Raw genomic sequence first — 19,054 nt, forward strand, 5'->3', positions numbered from 1 at the left:
ACTATCAATCTACCAATGAGACAAGGAAGAGTAAAACTCCCTGGATCCTTTAATTTCTCGGGCATTTTGTTCTGTAGGATTGCTGAGCATTCTTCATTAAGTGTTAATGTGGCCAACTCCTCCAATTTCTTCTTGTTGGACAATAGATCCTTCAGAAATTTGGCGTACTTGGGCATCTGTGCCAAGGCATCAACAAATGGTAAATTAATATGAAGTTGACGAAATAAGGACAGAAATTTACCAAATTGTTCATCATCCTTGTCTTTCTTCAATCTTGCTGGATAGGGAAGTGGGGGTATGAATTCTTTCACTACAGGGGGCTTTTCCACAGTCTCATCTTGACATTTATCCTCCTCTTCAACTGCATCTTTTTCCGTTTCTTGCTTCCCCTTCTCTTGTAATGTTCTGCCACTCCTTAATGTTACTGCATTGACCTGCTCCCTAGGATTAGTCTCAGTATTGTCAGGCAAGCTTCCTTGGGGTCTTTCTGAGAGGAGTCTAGAAATTTGACCCAACTGAATTTCTAGATTATGGATAGAGGCTTGTTGATTTCTTAGTGCTGTCTCGGTGGATTGGAACCGAGATTCTGAAGTTTGAATGAATTTGGTCATCAACTCCTCAAGGTTTGCCTTCTTTTCAGCTGGGAGTGGTGGTGGATGTGAAGCTTCTTGAAATCCTGGGAGTGTGTTGTTCCGCATTGGCTGTTGGTTGTTGTTCCATGGTTGGTTTGCATAGTTCCTCCAGCCCGGATTATTCATGCCATTATAATTTTGGTAAGGTGGTATGTTTCCTATCACATTGGCATGTTCTTCCTGAGTAGCTCGACACTCATGATTAGGGTGGCCTCCTCCACAAACATCACATCTCATCATTGGAGCAGCTGGATGGTTAACAGATAAACCATTAATCTTCTTCCCTAAGGCTTCCACTTACATTGCCAAGGATGTTACTGCATCAAGACTATAGATCCCCGCCGATTTTGTAGGTTTGAATCGAGTGGAGCTCCACTGATAGCTGTTCATTGCCATTTCTTCACAAAGTTCTTCTGCAGCCCTTGGTGTCTTGCTATTCAAAGTGCCCCCAGCTGCAGCATCTATCATTTGTCTTGTGGCTGGGTTTAATCCATTGTAGAAGGTTTGCACTTGAAGCCAGTCCGGAATCCCATGATGTGGGCATTTCCGCAACAATTCCTTGAACCTCTCCCACGTATCGTATAATGTCTCTGACTCCAACTGATAGAAGGAAGAGATATCGTTCCTCATTTTGGCAGTTTTCGCGGGAGGGAAATATTTTGCCAAGAATTTTTCTGCCATAGCCTCCCATGAAGTGATAGACCCTCGTGGGAGAGAATTCAAGCATTGCTTTGCTCTGCTCTTGAGAGAAAATGGAAATAGCCTCAAGCAGATTGCATCATCAGTAGCTCCATTGATCTTAAAAGTATCACAAATTTCTGGAAAATTTGCAATGTGAGCATTGGGGTCTTCGTCTTGCAACCCATCAAACTGGACAAACTGTTGAACCATCTGAATAACATTGGGCTTTATTTCAAAATTCCCTTGCACATCCGAACGGACAATGCTAGACTCTGTCCCTGTTAATGATGGACGAGCATAATCGGACATGGTCCTTGGTTGATCTTCATTGTTTTCCATTCCTTCTATGTGTGTTTGTGCGTTTTCCCTCTGTACTAGCAGTCGTCTCTCTTTCCAAATTTTTTGCAAAGTTCTTTCGATCTCTGGGTCAAATTCAAATAGTTCTTCAGATAGTGCAGTAGAACGGGTTTTGATCATACACTAGAAAAATCAACTCCTAAAAAGAATGAAAGCAAAATAGTTAAGTTAATTCAAGATTAAAGAAATAAAAAAAATTAGTAAATACGTAATAAAGGGAATCCTAATTAAACAGTCCCCGGCAACGGCGCCAAAAACTTGGTGTGTAAAAATCTGATCACTGGGCAAGTGTACCCGTTGTCGAAGTAATATTATTAAAATTAAAATTAAAGTACCAAGTGTCGTATTCACAGGGACTGTAATTAAGAAACTTTTCCTTAATTGCGTAATTGTTAATAAATATGAAAAATAAACCTTGTTGATGAAATTGCTAAAAGTAAAAGAACAATAAATTAAAAGGAACAGATATTATAGTGAAAATAAATTATAGAAAATTATGACTAAAGGTATTCAATATAAAAAGGCAAGTATCTAGACTGTAAATCCCCCTAAGTGTCCAAATAACTGAAATTCTTCTTCAACTACTTAGTTCCAAACCCTTATCGCTGCAGGAAATTCCAAATTAAATCAATACCTTTCTCAAGGATAATGATTCCTAACCCTCAGTTGATTAATCGGAATCTCTTCCTTAATTAATACCCCTAGGTTGCATTAAGTTCATTATGAATTCCATAATTAGGGTTAATCCTAATACAGAAAACTCACGTCTTTCTATCTCTAGAAATACATTCAAGTCTTTTTAATTGAGCAATGTTCATTTCATGTAGGAATTTTACTCAAATTCAAACAAGAAAACAAGATAGAGAAAATTGATGCTACTCAATTAAATCCAAAAGAAAAGAACATGAAATAGCATTAGAAGAATTTCAGAAAATTTAGTCAATTAGGATTCATTACGTCTAGATACTCAAAGGAAAATTAGAACCTAAACATCTTCAAATTAAAATTACAAAAGAGATGAAATAAAATGTTTAATCCTATCCTCCTGCCGTCTCTTAGTCTTTTTGTCTCCAAAACTGCTTCCCTTTAGGTTTGAGTTCAGTTCTCCTTTTATAGAAATTATCCTAGGGTTAATTTTCTCGCAAAAGTTAAATTTCTGACGCGTGTAAAAGTACACGCCCAAGTACACGGCCATGTACTTGGCTGTGTACATCTCTATTTTCTAATAGACGCCTTTCAAAGCTTTCCATAAAAGTACACGCTCATGTACACGGCCATGTATCTGGCCGTGTACATCTCTGGTCTTGATGATACACTTCAATTGACGCGACCAGTAAGATACACGCTCATATACACGGGCATGTACTTGCCCGTGTATATCTCTGGTTTCTTTTTCTTCAATTCTCGACATCTTTAAGGCTTTCACTTCTTGATCCTTTTTCCTGAAATATGAATAAAATGAAATTAATAATAGTAAATTTTCTCAATGAATAGCTTAAAACTCTCAATTATCATTCATGAATTACAATGTAGGATCAAGTATAGAAAGCATTTATCAAGATCCCTGAGTGGAAATAGGATAGAATCTCCATGGATTTTGTTTCTGGGTTGCCTAAGACCAAGAACAACCGTGATGCCATCTGGGTGATAGTGGATCAGTTGACCAAGGCTGCACACTTTCTCCCAATCAACATGAAGTATAGGTTGGAAAGACTTGCGGAGTTATATGTGCGAGAAATAGTCAGGTTGCATGGAGTACCGACTAGTGTGGTGTCAGATAGAGATATGAGGCTTACCTTGAGTGTTTGGGAGAGCTTGCAACGGGCGTTGAGGACTAAGTTGAGGCTGAGCGCGGCTTATCACCCACAGACTGATGGTCAGACTAAACGGACCATCCAATCCCTAGAAGACTTGTTGAGGGCTTGTGTGCTCGAGCAGCAGGGAACTTGGGAAGAGTGCTTGCCGCTAGTGGAATTCACGTACAACAACAGTTATCATGCCAATATTGGAATGGCACCGTTTGAGGCCTTGTATGGGCGGAGGTGTAGGACTCCATTGTGTTGGTATGAAACCGGAGAGGCGACTCTGTGTGCACCGGATATGATCCAAAGGCAGAATGAGCAGATCAAAATGATCAGAGAGAAGATGAAAGCTGCTCAAGACCGCCAAAAGAGTTATCATGACAAGAGGAGGAAACTGTTGGAGTTCCAAGTGGGGGACCATGTATTTCTAAAGGTCTCACCTATAACCAGAGTGGGGAGAGCTTTGAAGTCTCAGAAGCTATCTCCTAAGTTTATTGGACCGTTCGAAGTGCTGAGTAGAATTGTTCTTATTGCATATCGAATCGTGTTGCCTCTGAATCTCTCGAATCTACATCCAGTGTTCCATGTGTCACAGCTTAGGCAATATGTGCCAGATCCTTCCCATGTGATTGATCTTGACCTGGTTCAAGTAAGAGAGGACTTGTCGTATGACGTATATCCGGTGAGAATTGTTGATCACCGTGTTAAACAGTTGAGGGGTAAAGAGATATCATTGGTGAAGGTAATATAGAGCTCGAGCGATGAGGGAGATGCCACATAGGAAACAGAGAGTAGAATGAGAGACTTATACCCGAAGTTATTTAGGTGATTTATGTATGTGTTGGATTCAATTTCGAGGACGAAATTCCTTAAAGGTGGGGAGAGAGGAGCTAGGGATTTCAAAGGGGGAGGGAGAAATAACCCTCCCTAAACCCTAACCCCCCCTAAACCCTAACCCCCTTTAAATCCTTTTCTGGTCGTGACACTCTCGCTACAGCGATACGCTCTCACGTTGTGGCAAAAATATTAGACGAAATTGCACCCTGGTTTCTGCAGAATCTCGCTACAGCGAAACTGCACCCAGAAATGCACCTCAAAATGTCGCTCTCTCACTACAGCGAGACGTCTCTCGCTACAGTGAGAAGGTGACAGTTTCAGTCCTTCCTCCTAGGGCCCTCTCGCTACAGTGAGAATCCTCTCGCTGCAGCGAGAACAGCCCAGTCTTACACCCTGCACTCAGCCCAACTAGTCCAATCCAAACAATCATACATCCACACAGAAAAACACCATCATTACGCATTAAATGCAAATTCACAACATTCATTTATACTTGTACACACACATATATATATGCATTTAGTTTTATATAAATAACAATAATTAATATTGCCAAAATTCGGCTATTACAAAGTTCATAGTTAGGGCTATGGGAATTGTTGTTCATCAATTTATGGGGTTTCGAACTTTGAATCTATACTTGAGTTTGTTCGTTATTAGCTTTTATCCTATTGCACATAATTATAATCCTAATTAATTATATCACAGGCGACTGTACTTCAATTTGTTAATGGATCTATATGATAAAATGAGATAAAGGATTAGGTGGATCAAAGCAATCTTTTTCTTTCAATCATTATTAAATTAACAAGTTCATAGATGCTTTATGCTTTCTTTAATTGATGTCTTACATGATCATTGAGGATATTAATTTAGAAAAAAGAATATTAGTATTGCATGATCATTGGGTATTAATAATATTTGTATAAATGATTAGTGATCACAAGGAAATTAAATTTAGAGTTAAACAGAAAAGTAACATAAAGGATTGAATGAGAAAACCCATATATCTTAGGTTCCTCTCCTATAAGTTCAACTAAGACGTGTGTTGTGTTATTTGTTTTTATTCATAATTAATTTTATAATTAAATTCTAGTTCTTACTTAATTTCACATCTTTAAGGCTCAAACAATTAAATTAAGAAATTCTTAGTAATTGAAAATCAATCTTTGTGAGACGATATTTTAGGAACTTATTTTAGAACCATTTATTACTTATTGACAGGTACACTTTCCCTCCAAACAAATTGTTGTATCAAAGTCTTCCCAATAATGTGAAGCTTGGACAACATGGCTTGTTGATGAAAGCTAATAACGATACAAAGTTTATAAGAGCATTGGCAATGGTGGCCCATTGATGAAAAGCTAACGGCAATTTGCGATAGTGATCATAGTGCTTTTATGTTACCATAAATACTCATGGTTGAAAAGACATGGCTAAATAGGAAGACAATATGCAATCTAGAAAACTAAAATGAAGAGTCTTTGTCTTATAGGTAGGTTGTGGTGAATAGATGGTTGATGATGTCAAAGATATGTTGTCTAAAGAATGAAGAGACTGGTCTATGATTCTATTGTAGATTGTGCAAGTTTAATAGTTAGCAAATGAAAAAACATAAAAAGAAAAAATAGTAGCAAGATAAGATAGAGAGGAGTGCAAGGTTTAATCAAGAAAAAATTTTTTTTGATTGAAAAATACACACAAAACCTTACTTTTATACAAGTAGTAAAAATTATGTTACATAAATGTCTAACTATACGTAGTACCTAATAGGATCAATTTTTTTCTAATACAAGGATAAGCATATAACACATAATTTAAACAAAAGTGTGTGACACACTTTCTTTGAAGCAAAATTGAAAAGCTAGGGACAAAATATTTGAAATTTAGGTAGTGAAATGAGAAAAAGTCATTGCTAATGGTTGTTTAATTTGTGTATGTTGATGTTTCTTCGACACCAACAATTTTAGGTGCATTCATGTGTGTGTGTGTGTGCTAGTTATTTTATTACAACACAAGGTACTTTGAAAACACATGATTCCAAAATTTATGGTTAAGCATATGAAATCAAGAAATGAAGCTATTTTATGAACATTTTCATCCTATTTCTTTTATAGGGATAGTCATCTTTAAAGACGTTTGGAGGACGCGAGATAAACTCTCGCTTAAAAATCCATAACTTCGCAAATCGTTTTCCTCTACAATGGTTTGTTGTTGAATGCAGCACACGGTATATAAAAAGAACTTTTGTGGAACAAGCATATGTAACCGAACATAAAACAAGTTCTTTTTTTTTTTTTTTCAAAAAGCCTTTCTTTAAAAACCAAAGCTCTCAATTCTACAAGCCCTTTAAATTAATAGATGAAAATTAATAAACCAAAAAATAGAGAGAGAGAAGCTAAACATCAAAGATTTATTTTAATTCATCCATTAAACTCAGGACTACTTTTAGTGCTTGACTTTGAAGCCAAAAGTTTCACTATAAAGATCTTTAAATACAAAAGTTTTCACCTCTCAAATATTCTTACACAAACTTTTCTAGATTTGCACAAAACAAGCATTCCTTCAAAGACTCTTAATGTGTAACACATAAAAAAGAACCAAAAGTATAAATTTTAGGCTATCTAAAGATGTATAAGGTAAGCTTATAGATAACATATTACTATAAATAATGAAAGAACTTGGTGCTTCTATTTTGTTGTGTGCTTCTGCTCTGGCGCCACTTCATATTGTCCATGCATAAATAGTTGAAGGATTCTTGTACTCTTTAAACTTTCATCCTTTGTTTCTTAAGGTGTGAGGACGGTTGTTAATACATGTAGTACTATGTTTTGGCAATTCTCTCTTCAAAGCCATTTTTGCATTCTTTTCAAAGTAATGGTTTCCCCTTAGTACTTGTCCCCTTTTGGCTTTTCCTAAAACTAGTTTGGCGTATATCATTCTGAAAACATTCTTATCTTTACTTATTTTGATAGTAGTTGCATATCACTTAGAGAAAGATTTTGTTTTGGCCATCTCTTTCTCACAGGTAATGCTTGATGATGCCACAGACGATCAATTGCACAAACGCTTGATCTCATTTAATATTATAGAGTAGTGGAGTCTTTGCTATGCAAACGCTTTTTGTTATCAATAGATTGACGTATTTTCTTTCTGTGTTTTGATTAGAATATTGCTTTTACATAATGTTTCAAAAGATATTTTCATTCTTGTTAACTTAATAAATTTGTCAAATATGACAAAATTCCGGTAAATCTTAATGTATTGTTATTCATGAAAAAAAAAAAATGGAAGAATCAACCTTCTTGACTTTAGCACCTATATAATTTGATTTCGTATTTTCGAATTTGAAGACATCTGTTGTTATATTCTTTTAATTCTTGTAACACATGATTTTACCATGCCATTAGACTCACCAAAAAGTTAATTTCTCATATATATTATTTATCATGAAATATCTTTTAATTATTTTATGTTTTCTTTGATAGTTCATTTCAATTATTTATATTTTAAAGTATTTTTTTCACGTTTTTATAACTTTCCTTTTTTTGGTTTACTTCATAAATTTAAAATGTTTATATTTCATAACATATTTATTCAAATTTGAAACGTATTTCATAACGTATTTTTCATATTATAAATTTAAGTCATTATTCTTAAAATAAGACCATCTCCTATTATAATGTTTTTCTTTCGATGATAAATGTTTTCGCTAATTTTGTAATACTTATTTTTTATATTTTAAAATATTAAATTATTAATTCATTTCAATTTTTAGTCTTAAATTTCTTTTCTCCTCAAAACCTAGAATTAACTAATTTTAATGTTTATATTGAAATTTTAAATATTGGATATTTGTACTTTTAAAATGTTTTTTCAAAATATTTTACAAATTTTCAATTTCTCCCTAAATTTAAACAACTTTCTTTTAATTTATTTCAGTTAGTTATATATATTTTAATTAAATTTTTATATGATGTATGAAATACGATAATATCACATAAATAAAGATTAGAGTGTGTATATTATATATATATATAATATCCTTATCTCTATCCAATGTTATCTTCTAAAATAAGAAGAAAATTGATGGCAGCATATTGTAAAAAGAAATAAAATTATTAAAAATCTATAACCTTTCATATTAAGCTCAAGCAGTCAATTGCAAAATCTTTCCCAAGAATTTGACCTTTTCTAATCACTGATAATCACTGGACAAATTCATAAAATCAATTTCTCTTACTAGGACACACGTTATACAAAGATAAACAAATATTCATTCTAATTTTTTTTCAAAAAATATTAAAATCAATGCAAATAAGCAGTAAAATATACGGCTTCTTTCATATTTAGGAGAAAAAACATAAACGAAGATACGAGGAAAATAAATAAAATAAAGATAGAAAAAAATCCTTTGATTAACCCATTTTCCTATCTTGTCCCACTTTTCACTCAACACTCATCTTATATACTCATTCTCAATCCCACATTTTCCATTTTCATGGACTAACCAAAAGACATGACTCCACTGGGCTTGTTGGGTTTTTCTGCATTGACCCTTTGTTCCTTTGGCTTTGCAGCAGTGCCTCATCAAACACAAGCATCAAACCGTGACTTTTTTGGTAGAAAAAACATTGTTGCTGAACATTCTCCTGAAGGCTTATGCGTCTCTTCGGTCACTGTTCAAGGCTACACATGTCAGGAACATGAAGTAAGAGCTCTAAACATGTATTTTTATTAGGACACAAGTATACTTATATCTATAACTTGAAATGTTTTGACAAATATTTTATATTGCGTTCATAATATTTGCGATTACAACGATCACGAAACCTTAATACTGGGGCGGCAATTGTTGTTGCTTAATGCAGTTTAGAACTTTGCTTTTGCATTTATATAATATGTATAGTAAAATGTTTGATACATTGCTTTTCAGGTTACAACCCAAGATGGGTACATTCTTAGCCTTCAAAGGATCCCTGAAGGTCGAGGTGAGGTTATTGGTCGTGGAATTAAGAAGCAGCCAGTGATAATACAGCACGGAGTATTAGTAGTAAGTTAGCAATGCACTAATTCAATTTAATTATCGAATATCTATATCGTATTTTTGTACCTTATTACATGTGTTTATACTATTTTTACATCATATCAATCACCCAGTTACATGATTAAAAATTTCAAAGATATAATAATAATAATAATAATAAATGACAAAAATTATTATTTTAATGTTATATATATTCATGAACGTTAAATTCTTGTAAAAAATATTTATTTTCATTAGTCCTTTTCATCTAAAATAAAAAGCAGCTTTCTGGGTGGTAACATGCATTAGAAGAAGAAAAGTTACATCATCGACCAGAAATATCGATTCGTCTCATTGCGTGAATCTGGCTCTGTATCTGACTCTTACAGAAAGGTCAATTTCCTCATCAGTTAATTTAAATAATTTTCCATCACTAACATGCATTATATTTATGGCTCTCGAGTTGCTTTCTTGTGGAAAAGGTTTTTGTACCTAAAGTGTCTTTTTTAAATATATGAAGAATATTCTTGAGAGGCCTATATAAAAAATTTAAAAAACAATAATAATATATTAGATATCGTATTGATTTATAATCGTATAAATTATATATATATATATATATATATATATATATATATATTTCCGTTAGTCAAAAGTATAACGACAATGTATGCAACACTCAGGCTTTAGGACGACTCAAAATGAGTTTTTTTTTAAGTGTTATTTTATTAAGAACTAATTTAAAGTACAAGATATACTTTAACCTGTTATAACAATGCATGCTAAGAAATCATTAATCCAATTTACATATAGAATCGATCTTTCTAATGTCCTGTTGCAAGTCACTTTTAAGATGCATATTTCAAACATTTGGCTCAAGCTTTGATCTTTTTATAGAATTAGATCGAGCCCGTAACTTGGAGTCGCGTTTTTTCCTTTTTGTCTTATGAAGTACACTCCTAACATTAATTTTTTTCTTACACTACCTTATTAACAATGTTGGATTGAAGAGAATTTAGTACTTGACTCAATACGTGATTAGCCTGACCCATGAGAAGGCTTAATAATCAGGCCGTTAGATTCGCTAATAAACTTTATTTTTGTCACATTCTTGCCTTCTATTACTCCTTTATCAATAACACTCAGTTGTCATAATCTTTACTCTTGTGTCCCACCAATTCCCTTCCTCGTAAGTTTTAATCAACAAAGGCCCACCAACCTCCTTTTCAAACGCATCATCATCTAATCACATAACATCTACATTATTATTGAAAATCAAGTCATTATTGATATTCACTTCATAATTTAAATTCTCTTCATATGTTATGTTCTTCATAGAATTTGATTTCATACTTTCAAACTCCTGATGATATTGTGTAATGTTTAGCACATAATCATGTAAATTTTGTCCCCGATAATCCACCCTTATTCCCCCTCTTCCGTGCTCTCGACACGATCTTTGGTCACTATTTTTCTGTTGTGCTTCCTGTTGTTAGATCGCGGCCCTTCTCATCATCATCTAAACTTTCATCCTCTAAGGAGTCCAAATCCAATGAAGCATTATCATAACCCTTTAATGATAAAATATTTGAATCATGATACCATCACCTTCTTTGAAAGAATTCTCCCTTATGTTCCTCGACCATCTGGATTGAGAACACAAGATCATTAAATGAATCCTTATATCTTCGTTAATCAATGCATGTGTTTTGAGTCCTTAGGTGAACTCTTGCAAAATTCATACGTATTCAGGAAGTTGTATCATTGTCCATACATACAAAATCTGCTAGTGACACCATCTTCTAAAAGAATGTCTCTAACAAAACATGATATGACACGCTATACAAACGAACCCACATTTCCCTATTAACAGTCACCGTACGAGGGTGCCACCAATCAATGGTATAAAACAGCTAGATAAGCCATCTTTATACCAAACTATAACCTCCCCAAATCCTCTGAACCCTCTGATTTCAACAAAACCATATCGTCATCCATGGTAATAGCCTTGACATTCAGTATAGATTTCCGTAAGAGAAAGTTAGCTACACTATTGAGCATTTTTAGCCAGTGTAACCTTTCCACCACCGCCTTGCAGCACCTCACTAATCAACATGGAAATTGATATGACACCACTGTTGTTTCTTAGGTACCACATTGCATTCTTGTTTGGCCCTCCAACAATACTATTTCCCTTCACTATATCTGCATAGCTTCACTCACCAGCACTACCTCTCCCTTCCATCTTAGTCCCAATGCCGGTCAATAGTTTTGACATCTTCGCACGAACTTGAGTTTGTCTTGTGATTTTCTATCTATTGTCAGCTATGTTATATCTAAACACATTCACTGTCATTTGCATATATCCTATCGTTATAAAACTCAGTCTCTTTTGCATGTCATAGACATCATGACCTCTGTAAACCCGCACAAATTTAAATTTGCGTCCATCCTTGTCCCTTTCTTCAAAATAAACAAATCCTCAATTTTTTTATACTTTTGGAATATCTCCCACAACTCTGACACTTCATGATTTTTTGGAGAATTTGTAAAGAAAAACGTTGGTTGGTAATGGAAGGAAGTTGATTAAAAAGAATTGCAATAATGCAAAAAGATAGTCCACTATTTTTAATTTATGTATAATTTCAATTTTTTGGTAAACAAAAAATTTAAGATATTATTGATTTATAAAATTTTTACTTTTAATAATTCATATTTAATTATTTTTTTAATTATTTAAATTAAGTTACTCATTTCAAGTTTTATCTGATAATTAATAAAAATATAATAAAATCTTATATATTATAATTTTATTTAAATTAATAAAAATTTATTTTAAAATAATAATTAAAATATATAAAATATAATAATTTTTATTTAATAATTTTTATATATTATTTTTTCTTTATAAAGCTATACAAATTAATAATATATTTAGCAGTATTATATTTTCTAATTATTGAACAATTGAAAACAGTCACGACTAAATGTGACCAATTAAATATAAAAATAAAATAAAAATCGCAAAGAAACTAAATAAAATATAGAAACTAAAAATTCAATTGAGTCAATATCCAAGAAAGGGTTATAGAGAGGGTGCAATAGCTAGTGTTGTTAATACAAAAAATTTGTTCAGGCGATATTACATCTAATAACTTAAATAAAAGATTTTATTCTTATTTTTCTCTTTCTTTTAAATAAAAGTAGAAATCGACCTAAGATAAGATTAATTTGTCAAACGTATTTTATTTTCCAACTTAATTAGCTTTGGAATATTTCTTTGGCTAGATATAAAAATTATAGGGGGAAATTCATGCTTATGGGCAACATGGTAAAATCCTTAAAAGAAAGGCAAGTGAAAATTATATTTTTTTTACATTTAGTTTCTTTTATATTTATTTTTTATCTCTTTACTCCTTTTTTATTATATTTTTATTTTTATGATTTTTTTTCTGCTATTCTACAGATAATTTTAGAGGCATAAACAAATCACACATTTTAAATAAATTAAAACAGTCACTATAAGCAATTTGACGGCAACACACGCTTCTCCGCAGTGGGTTGCTTGCTTTAATTTTGAAAGCCACTTAGAATTCACCACCGAATCTTAAGATCACTGCGTAAATGAATAATAAAACATGGTATGGCTCATTAGTTTCATAAGGTTATTAATTGAAATTCTTAAAAATTAATAAAATATTTACTTATAGTCTTTTTAATATTTTTTAACTTTCTAATTACTAGTTAACATTTTGTTATGGAATGTTTAAATGTGCAATATAAACATAATTTAAATATCTAACGATGCTTACTTATAATTTATGTGAGACTTAACACGTCATATATAATAATTTTTAATTTTTTTATAAAATTATTATTGAGAAAAATATGAATAAGGTTATAATAATATATATTATTATTTTTTAGGATTAGTTTTTTATATATGATATTTAGAAATAATATATACTAAAATATGGTATTTTTTTAAATTATTATTAGTAACTTTTAGTATAAATACAAAAATTCAGAGATAAAAAAACAAAAAAATGGTAAAGTCTCAAAAATCACTTGGCCAAAAGTCGCTACTGGCAATTTTTGAAAAACACTTATATTTCTGAAGTTTTACCAAAAAAAAAAAAAAACTCATATTCCTGTAATTTACAAAAAAAATAATATAAAAAAAACAGCTCTATATTTGTACCTAATAGTTTAAAAAATTATTATATTTATCCAATATTTTATTGTCCTATTGCTATATTCTTCTGACTCTGCAGGATGGAATGTCATGGCTTCTGAATCCTCCAGAGCAAAACCTGCCTTCGATTCTTGCTGATAATGGCTTCGATGTGTGGATTGCTAACGCCAGAGGAACAAGATATAGCCACAGACACACCTCACTCGACCCCTCTAGCCAGGTTCGTTCTTTCTTTTCTCTGTTTTTGTTTTATTTTTCCTCATAATGTTATCATCCTATTAGTGAATTAACATTTCTATGTTAATATGACAGGCCTATTGGGATTGGTCTTGGGATGAAATGGTTACTTATGATCTCCCAGCTATTTTTTATTATGTGTCCACCCAAACAGGGCAGAAGATAAATTACGTTGGCCATTCTTTGGTAACTTCGTCAAATAAATATCTTATGCAATGAAAGAACTGAAAGTAAATTTATTTTATTAGAAATCATGTTAGGATTCATTAAATATTATAAAGGAAGTTGCATTAGTAACATTTTCTAACAAAAACATTCCGTTTTCAATTGTTTAACTACTGTCTTATGATACTGGTTAGCATTTGTCATAAAACAACTGTGTCTAACAATTTTGGTTGTAGTTTGATTCTATTATACTAGAACTTTAAGGCCATGTTTGGCAGGGGACTTTGGTAGCTTTGGCATCCTTCTCGGAAGGGAAATTGGTGAATCAGCTAAAATCAGCAGCAATGTTGAGTCCAGTTGCCTATTTGAGCTACATGAAGACAGCACTTGGAGTTATTGCTGCCAAATCCTTTGTTGGTGAGGTACATTAATAACCAATAGCACTAAACTCTAATTTTGATACGTACTTGTGTGAGAAAAATAAAATAAAATGAATTAAATTTCTCCTATAAAATTAAAATTAATTTATGTTCTTTATTTTTCTATAAATATTTATTGAAAAGTTTATTTAAATTAGGTTTAACACCTGTTATTCTGAAAGTTTAAAATCATATTAGCAGATAGAGAGGTTCCTAATTCCAGGAATTTTTCTTGTTTTCTCAAACAGATCATTACCAAAATCGGCGTGGCAGAGTTTGATCCTAAAGGGTAAGAGCAATACATACATAGAACTTACAGTATAACATAAGAGGTTGTCTCCTTATATTTTAAAATTCATTACTAATCTATATATCTACAGTATATACATAATGTTCTTTCAACATTTACTTTGACTAGGTTACCTATTGTTAAATTTATCAACTCTCTTTGCCTTCAACCCGGGGTAGACTGCAAGGACTTCCTTACAGCAATAACCGGTCTAAGTCTTTGCCCAAACACTTTTGTGTCTATTGCTATTCTTATACCTGGATTGTCACTCTTATTTAAGTAATTTTTGGTCTAAAATACCCTTTTAATTAATATTATGAAAATAAAATAAAATATTTTAGACAAAATTTTGTAATTTTAATATTATTGAAGTGTATATGGTTGAATCGTTCTATTCAGGTGACAACTGCTGCCTTAATTCCTCAACAGTTGATCTATTCATCATGAATGAACCTCAGCCAACATCAACAAAGAACATGGTGCACTTATCTCAAAGTAAGATTTATCCCAATCTAGCTAATCTTGCAGTTAATTGAGTCAATTACTTTGATAAATGAATAAGGAAGGTTTTGCTATGATTTGATGCAGCTGTTAGAAGTGGGGTTTTGACAAAATTCAACTATGAGAAGCCAGACATTAATATTAAGCATTATGGAGCAGTAAACCCTCCAATCTATAACCTTTCAAATATCCCCCAAAACCTCCCTCTCTTCCTAAGTTATGGGGGTAAAGAAGCACTTTCTGATGATATTGATGTGAGGAATTTACTTGATGACATTAAGTTCCATGATGTAGACAAGCTAAGTGTTCAGTTTGTCAAGGACTATGCTCATGCTGACTACATTATGGCATTCAATGCCAAGGACATAGTGTACAATGCTGTTACAGAATTTTTCAAGCATCAATTTTAACCCTTCACGTGGAGCATAACTTAGAATTTCCCGAATTGCATCTTAGTTACAGTAAAATAGTTACATTGAAATCCAAGGATTAAACTTCCATTAACATTAATCCAAGTTATTATCACATGATACAACACCATCCACACATGTCTATGTAAATACAGCAACTTACCTAATCTTATGATCTGTATTTATAGTTAGCTGTAGTTTGTTTTAATTGGAGGTATAGCTACTTCTGAATTTTTATTTTTCAATTAGTTTGTTAAAGAGCTGAGCATGGATATACACGTTCCTTTTGTTATCGAAAGAACTTGGCCACACTGGTCCAAGCTTTTCTGTCTCCATACTAAAATACTCATAAGAGAAAATAAATAAATAAATGAAACATTACCTCAAAAATTTCTAGAATAATAAATTAGACTGCAGGTATCTAGTTCAGTACAAAGCAGGAAACGTGCTTTTTCAGCAAAAGGATTTGATATTGTCAATTTACAGTTTCTAAAATTTGAAGTTCTAATTTGGACATTTTGACATTCGAAAATTGCCACATTATTAAGGTCATCATATTAATAGATGTATTTATCATATCTGATTACATTTTTAGGCCATTCTCTGTCATCTAAATTAAAACTTGAGCATCAAAACTAGCCATCCCTGAGGATGTGATTCATGATAACTTTGTTTGAACTCTAAGCTTTATATAACAACCTTTACCCACCAGAGAACGCTTGGCGGCCAATCCAAACCCTAGAAACAAAGGATGGATACTTCCCAACATTGCACCATTGTTTTGCCCTGTAATCAAAGAGATTGCCAAGCTATGTTCAACCAATTAGATTTAGGCAATTTTTTTTAATTTATCAACACGTCACATTATAATAAACCCACAATTTAGTATTAGTTTCAACATACTACAATAATAATACAATGAAAATAGCTTACTATGTCGTAAATAGTGACCACTGAGACATAATATGCTATCTGACCTCGTGTATAAATAGGAATGAACCATAACAAAGCTAAAAGAAAATCAGGGTCATTTCCAAAGAGTGGTAGAAAGCAGAAAACTCATAACAAAGAGAAAACCAAACAATGGGGCGCATGAACACAGTTTTCTTGGTGATGGTGGCTATCTTGATGGCCAAGGAGGCCTTAGCAGCACAACATGTTGTTGGTGGAAGCCAAGGTTGGGATCCATCCACAGACCTTAACACATGGAGTTCAGGGCAAACGTTCAAGGTTGGAGATAAACTTGGTATGTTTCTTATCCATAATTATTACTTAGTTCTTTCATTCCTTGCATGCCCCCAAAGACTTTCCTTCGTCTGAAAGCTACAAAAACAAAGAAATTTCTTTAAAATTGTGTTGATAAATTTGATCATTATGTTGTTTTTATTATTATTATCAGAAAAAATGCCCAATTTCGCCCCTTAAAATCATCACTTGATCCAATTTAATTTTTGAAATAAAAAAAAAAAGCTTCTTCTAAATAGTCTCTCAGAATTATAAATATAAGATATTTGATTCTTTCTATACACCGAATACAAGGACTAAAGTATTTCATACTTATAATTTTCAAAAATTAAAATAGTTTTCAAATTTTTCAAAAATTAAAGTATTGTTGGTATTTTTTTCACAAACCAATTTAAATATTCACTGTTGTTATTGTTATTATTATTATTATTATTTTGCAGTTTTCAAGTACTCTTCTTTACATAGTGTGGTTGAGTTAAGCAGCGAAAGTGCCTATAAGAAGTGTGATATTAGCAGCCCAGTCAAGTCCTTGAGTAGTGGCAACGATGTTGTTAAACTAGACAAGGCAGGTACAAGGTACTTCACCTGTGGTACCTTGGGTCACTGTAGTCAAGGCATGAAGGTGAAGATTACAACAGTAAAAGGGAATGCACCTTCCCCTGCATCGTCACCATCATCATCATCATCATCACCGTTATCATCACCTTCTACTTCCTCTTCTTCTTCTACTTCTACCGATGCATCTTCAGCCTCACAATGCTTTGCTTCTTTTGTGTTCATTGTTGCATTTTTGGCTACAACAATGATTTCCTTGTTTTAATTGATAGTATTAAGTTGGGTTTATGAATGTTACTAGTATATATCCACTGGTGGGCTATGGTGGCATGACAGTTTTTAATTCACTTCTATATATTCACCTATTTTGGAGAAGTTAGTCCCTGATCGAATTGGCTACGAAGCAGAGAAGGGACATGCTTTATATGTAGCATTAAAAGTGTGTATGTCAATAAATTTTCTTATGTTTGTTTATTATAATACTCTCTTTTTGTAATTTTATACATAGGAGACTTTGCATTTCTTTTCTTAAATAAAGTTTAAATACATTTTCATTCTCTCTAACTTATTAAAGGTTAAAAATATACATTTGATCAGGTGATAGTCATTTACAAATTAGCCTATTTACCAAAAAATAATAATTGTCTTTTAATTCTTTCACAAATGTTTCATTAATATATTTTGATAGGAAATGTAATTTGTCATTTTAACACTTATAAAAGTTTTAAAATAATAAGTTGTAACATGGACTAAAGTCTAATATAATGCTTGTTTAATTATTAAAATATTAGTTTAGGATAAATTCATAGAAAAAGTGTCAATTATAATTAATAAATGTGCATTTTTATTTTAATTGTAGTGTTAAAAAGATGTTTTTATAGAAAGACTAAAACAATTTTTTTTTTGTTACAATAACTAATCCATTAATTAATGTCAATTAATTACATGAACTATATTTATTTACAACAATTATAAAAATATACATCTCTCCCTTTCAAAATTAATATATGTTACTCTTTAATCTATTTTTATGTAAATTAATTTTCTAAAATTATTTTTCCCATCGTTAGTATCATTAACAGTTAATAGAAAGATGTTTAAAATCAATTAGTAAAGATATTAAAATTTGTACAAAGAGGTAAAAACTAAACAAAATCAGCTCATTTTATAATTGTTTATTCTAACTCTTACAACATAAAAGCTTTAATTGTTTCCTCATAAAATCTATTTGCATTGCTAACTCTTTCAAGTTCATCAACTACAATAGACCTTTTTAACCCTATATATATATATATTATTATTTTTTTTACTCTTATTACTCACTAAGACAATTGGTGTATTTTAACAATTAACTTGAAACTATTTAGTAAATAATACTCTAAAATTGACAACAAGATTAAAGTATGACATTAGTTGTTATAAGTGGTCTCACCAATATAACCACTCATTCTTACTATATTGTATAATTGATAGAATTTATTATTTCATAAGCATCAATTTCTGTACCATGTCAACAAATTTACACTTGCATGTTTGTGATATTCAAACCTACAAATGCACTTAATCCTATAATTATAAAACGTCTATTGAAACATACAAAATAAGAGCACCAATTAGTCATTATTTTGGTAGTAACTCAAGGATTATATTTATTAATCATTAAAGATGAGCAACTTCATTTTATTACTTTGATGGAGTTACTT

At 31.9% G+C, this 19,054-nt stretch overlaps 2 protein-coding genes and 1 non-coding gene across 3 annotated transcripts; all 3 read left to right on the top strand.

Annotated features, from left to right (window-relative positions):
* Positions 1-1,158: 1,158 nt before the first annotated feature.
* LOC113868230 lies at positions 1,159-1,265 on the top strand. The gene has a single exon (XR_003505254.1). It is a non-coding gene; the product is annotated as a small nucleolar RNA R71 (small nucleolar RNA).
* A 7,563-nt stretch (positions 1,266-8,828) lies between these two features.
* Positions 8,829-15,551, top strand: LOC113866551 (triacylglycerol lipase 2-like). The gene is made up of 9 exons (XM_027501379.1): positions 8,829-9,020; positions 9,246-9,362; positions 13,610-13,750; positions 13,843-13,953; positions 14,211-14,354; positions 14,600-14,640; positions 14,770-14,849; positions 15,040-15,135; positions 15,229-15,551. Exons 1-9 carry the CDS (start codon positions 8,829-8,831, stop codon positions 15,549-15,551), a joined length of 1,245 nt encoding a protein of 414 aa, XP_027357180.1.
* Positions 15,552-16,581: 1,030 nt separating this feature from the next.
* On the top strand, positions 16,582-17,793 carry LOC113867897 (mavicyanin-like). Its single transcript, XM_027503405.1, has 2 exons — positions 16,582-16,797; positions 17,237-17,793. Exons 1-2 carry the CDS (start codon positions 16,635-16,637, stop codon positions 17,614-17,616), a joined length of 543 nt encoding a protein of 180 aa, XP_027359206.1. The 5' UTR covers positions 16,582-16,634; the 3' UTR covers positions 17,617-17,793.
* The last annotated feature ends 1,261 nt before the right edge of the window (positions 17,794-19,054 follow it).

The sequence above is a fragment of the Abrus precatorius genome, unplaced genomic scaffold, assembly GCF_003935025.1.
Source record: "Abrus precatorius isolate BTA unplaced genomic scaffold, Abrus_2018 Scaffold5, whole genome shotgun sequence".
NCBI classification, from domain to species: domain Eukaryota; kingdom Viridiplantae; phylum Streptophyta; class Magnoliopsida; order Fabales; family Fabaceae; genus Abrus; species Abrus precatorius.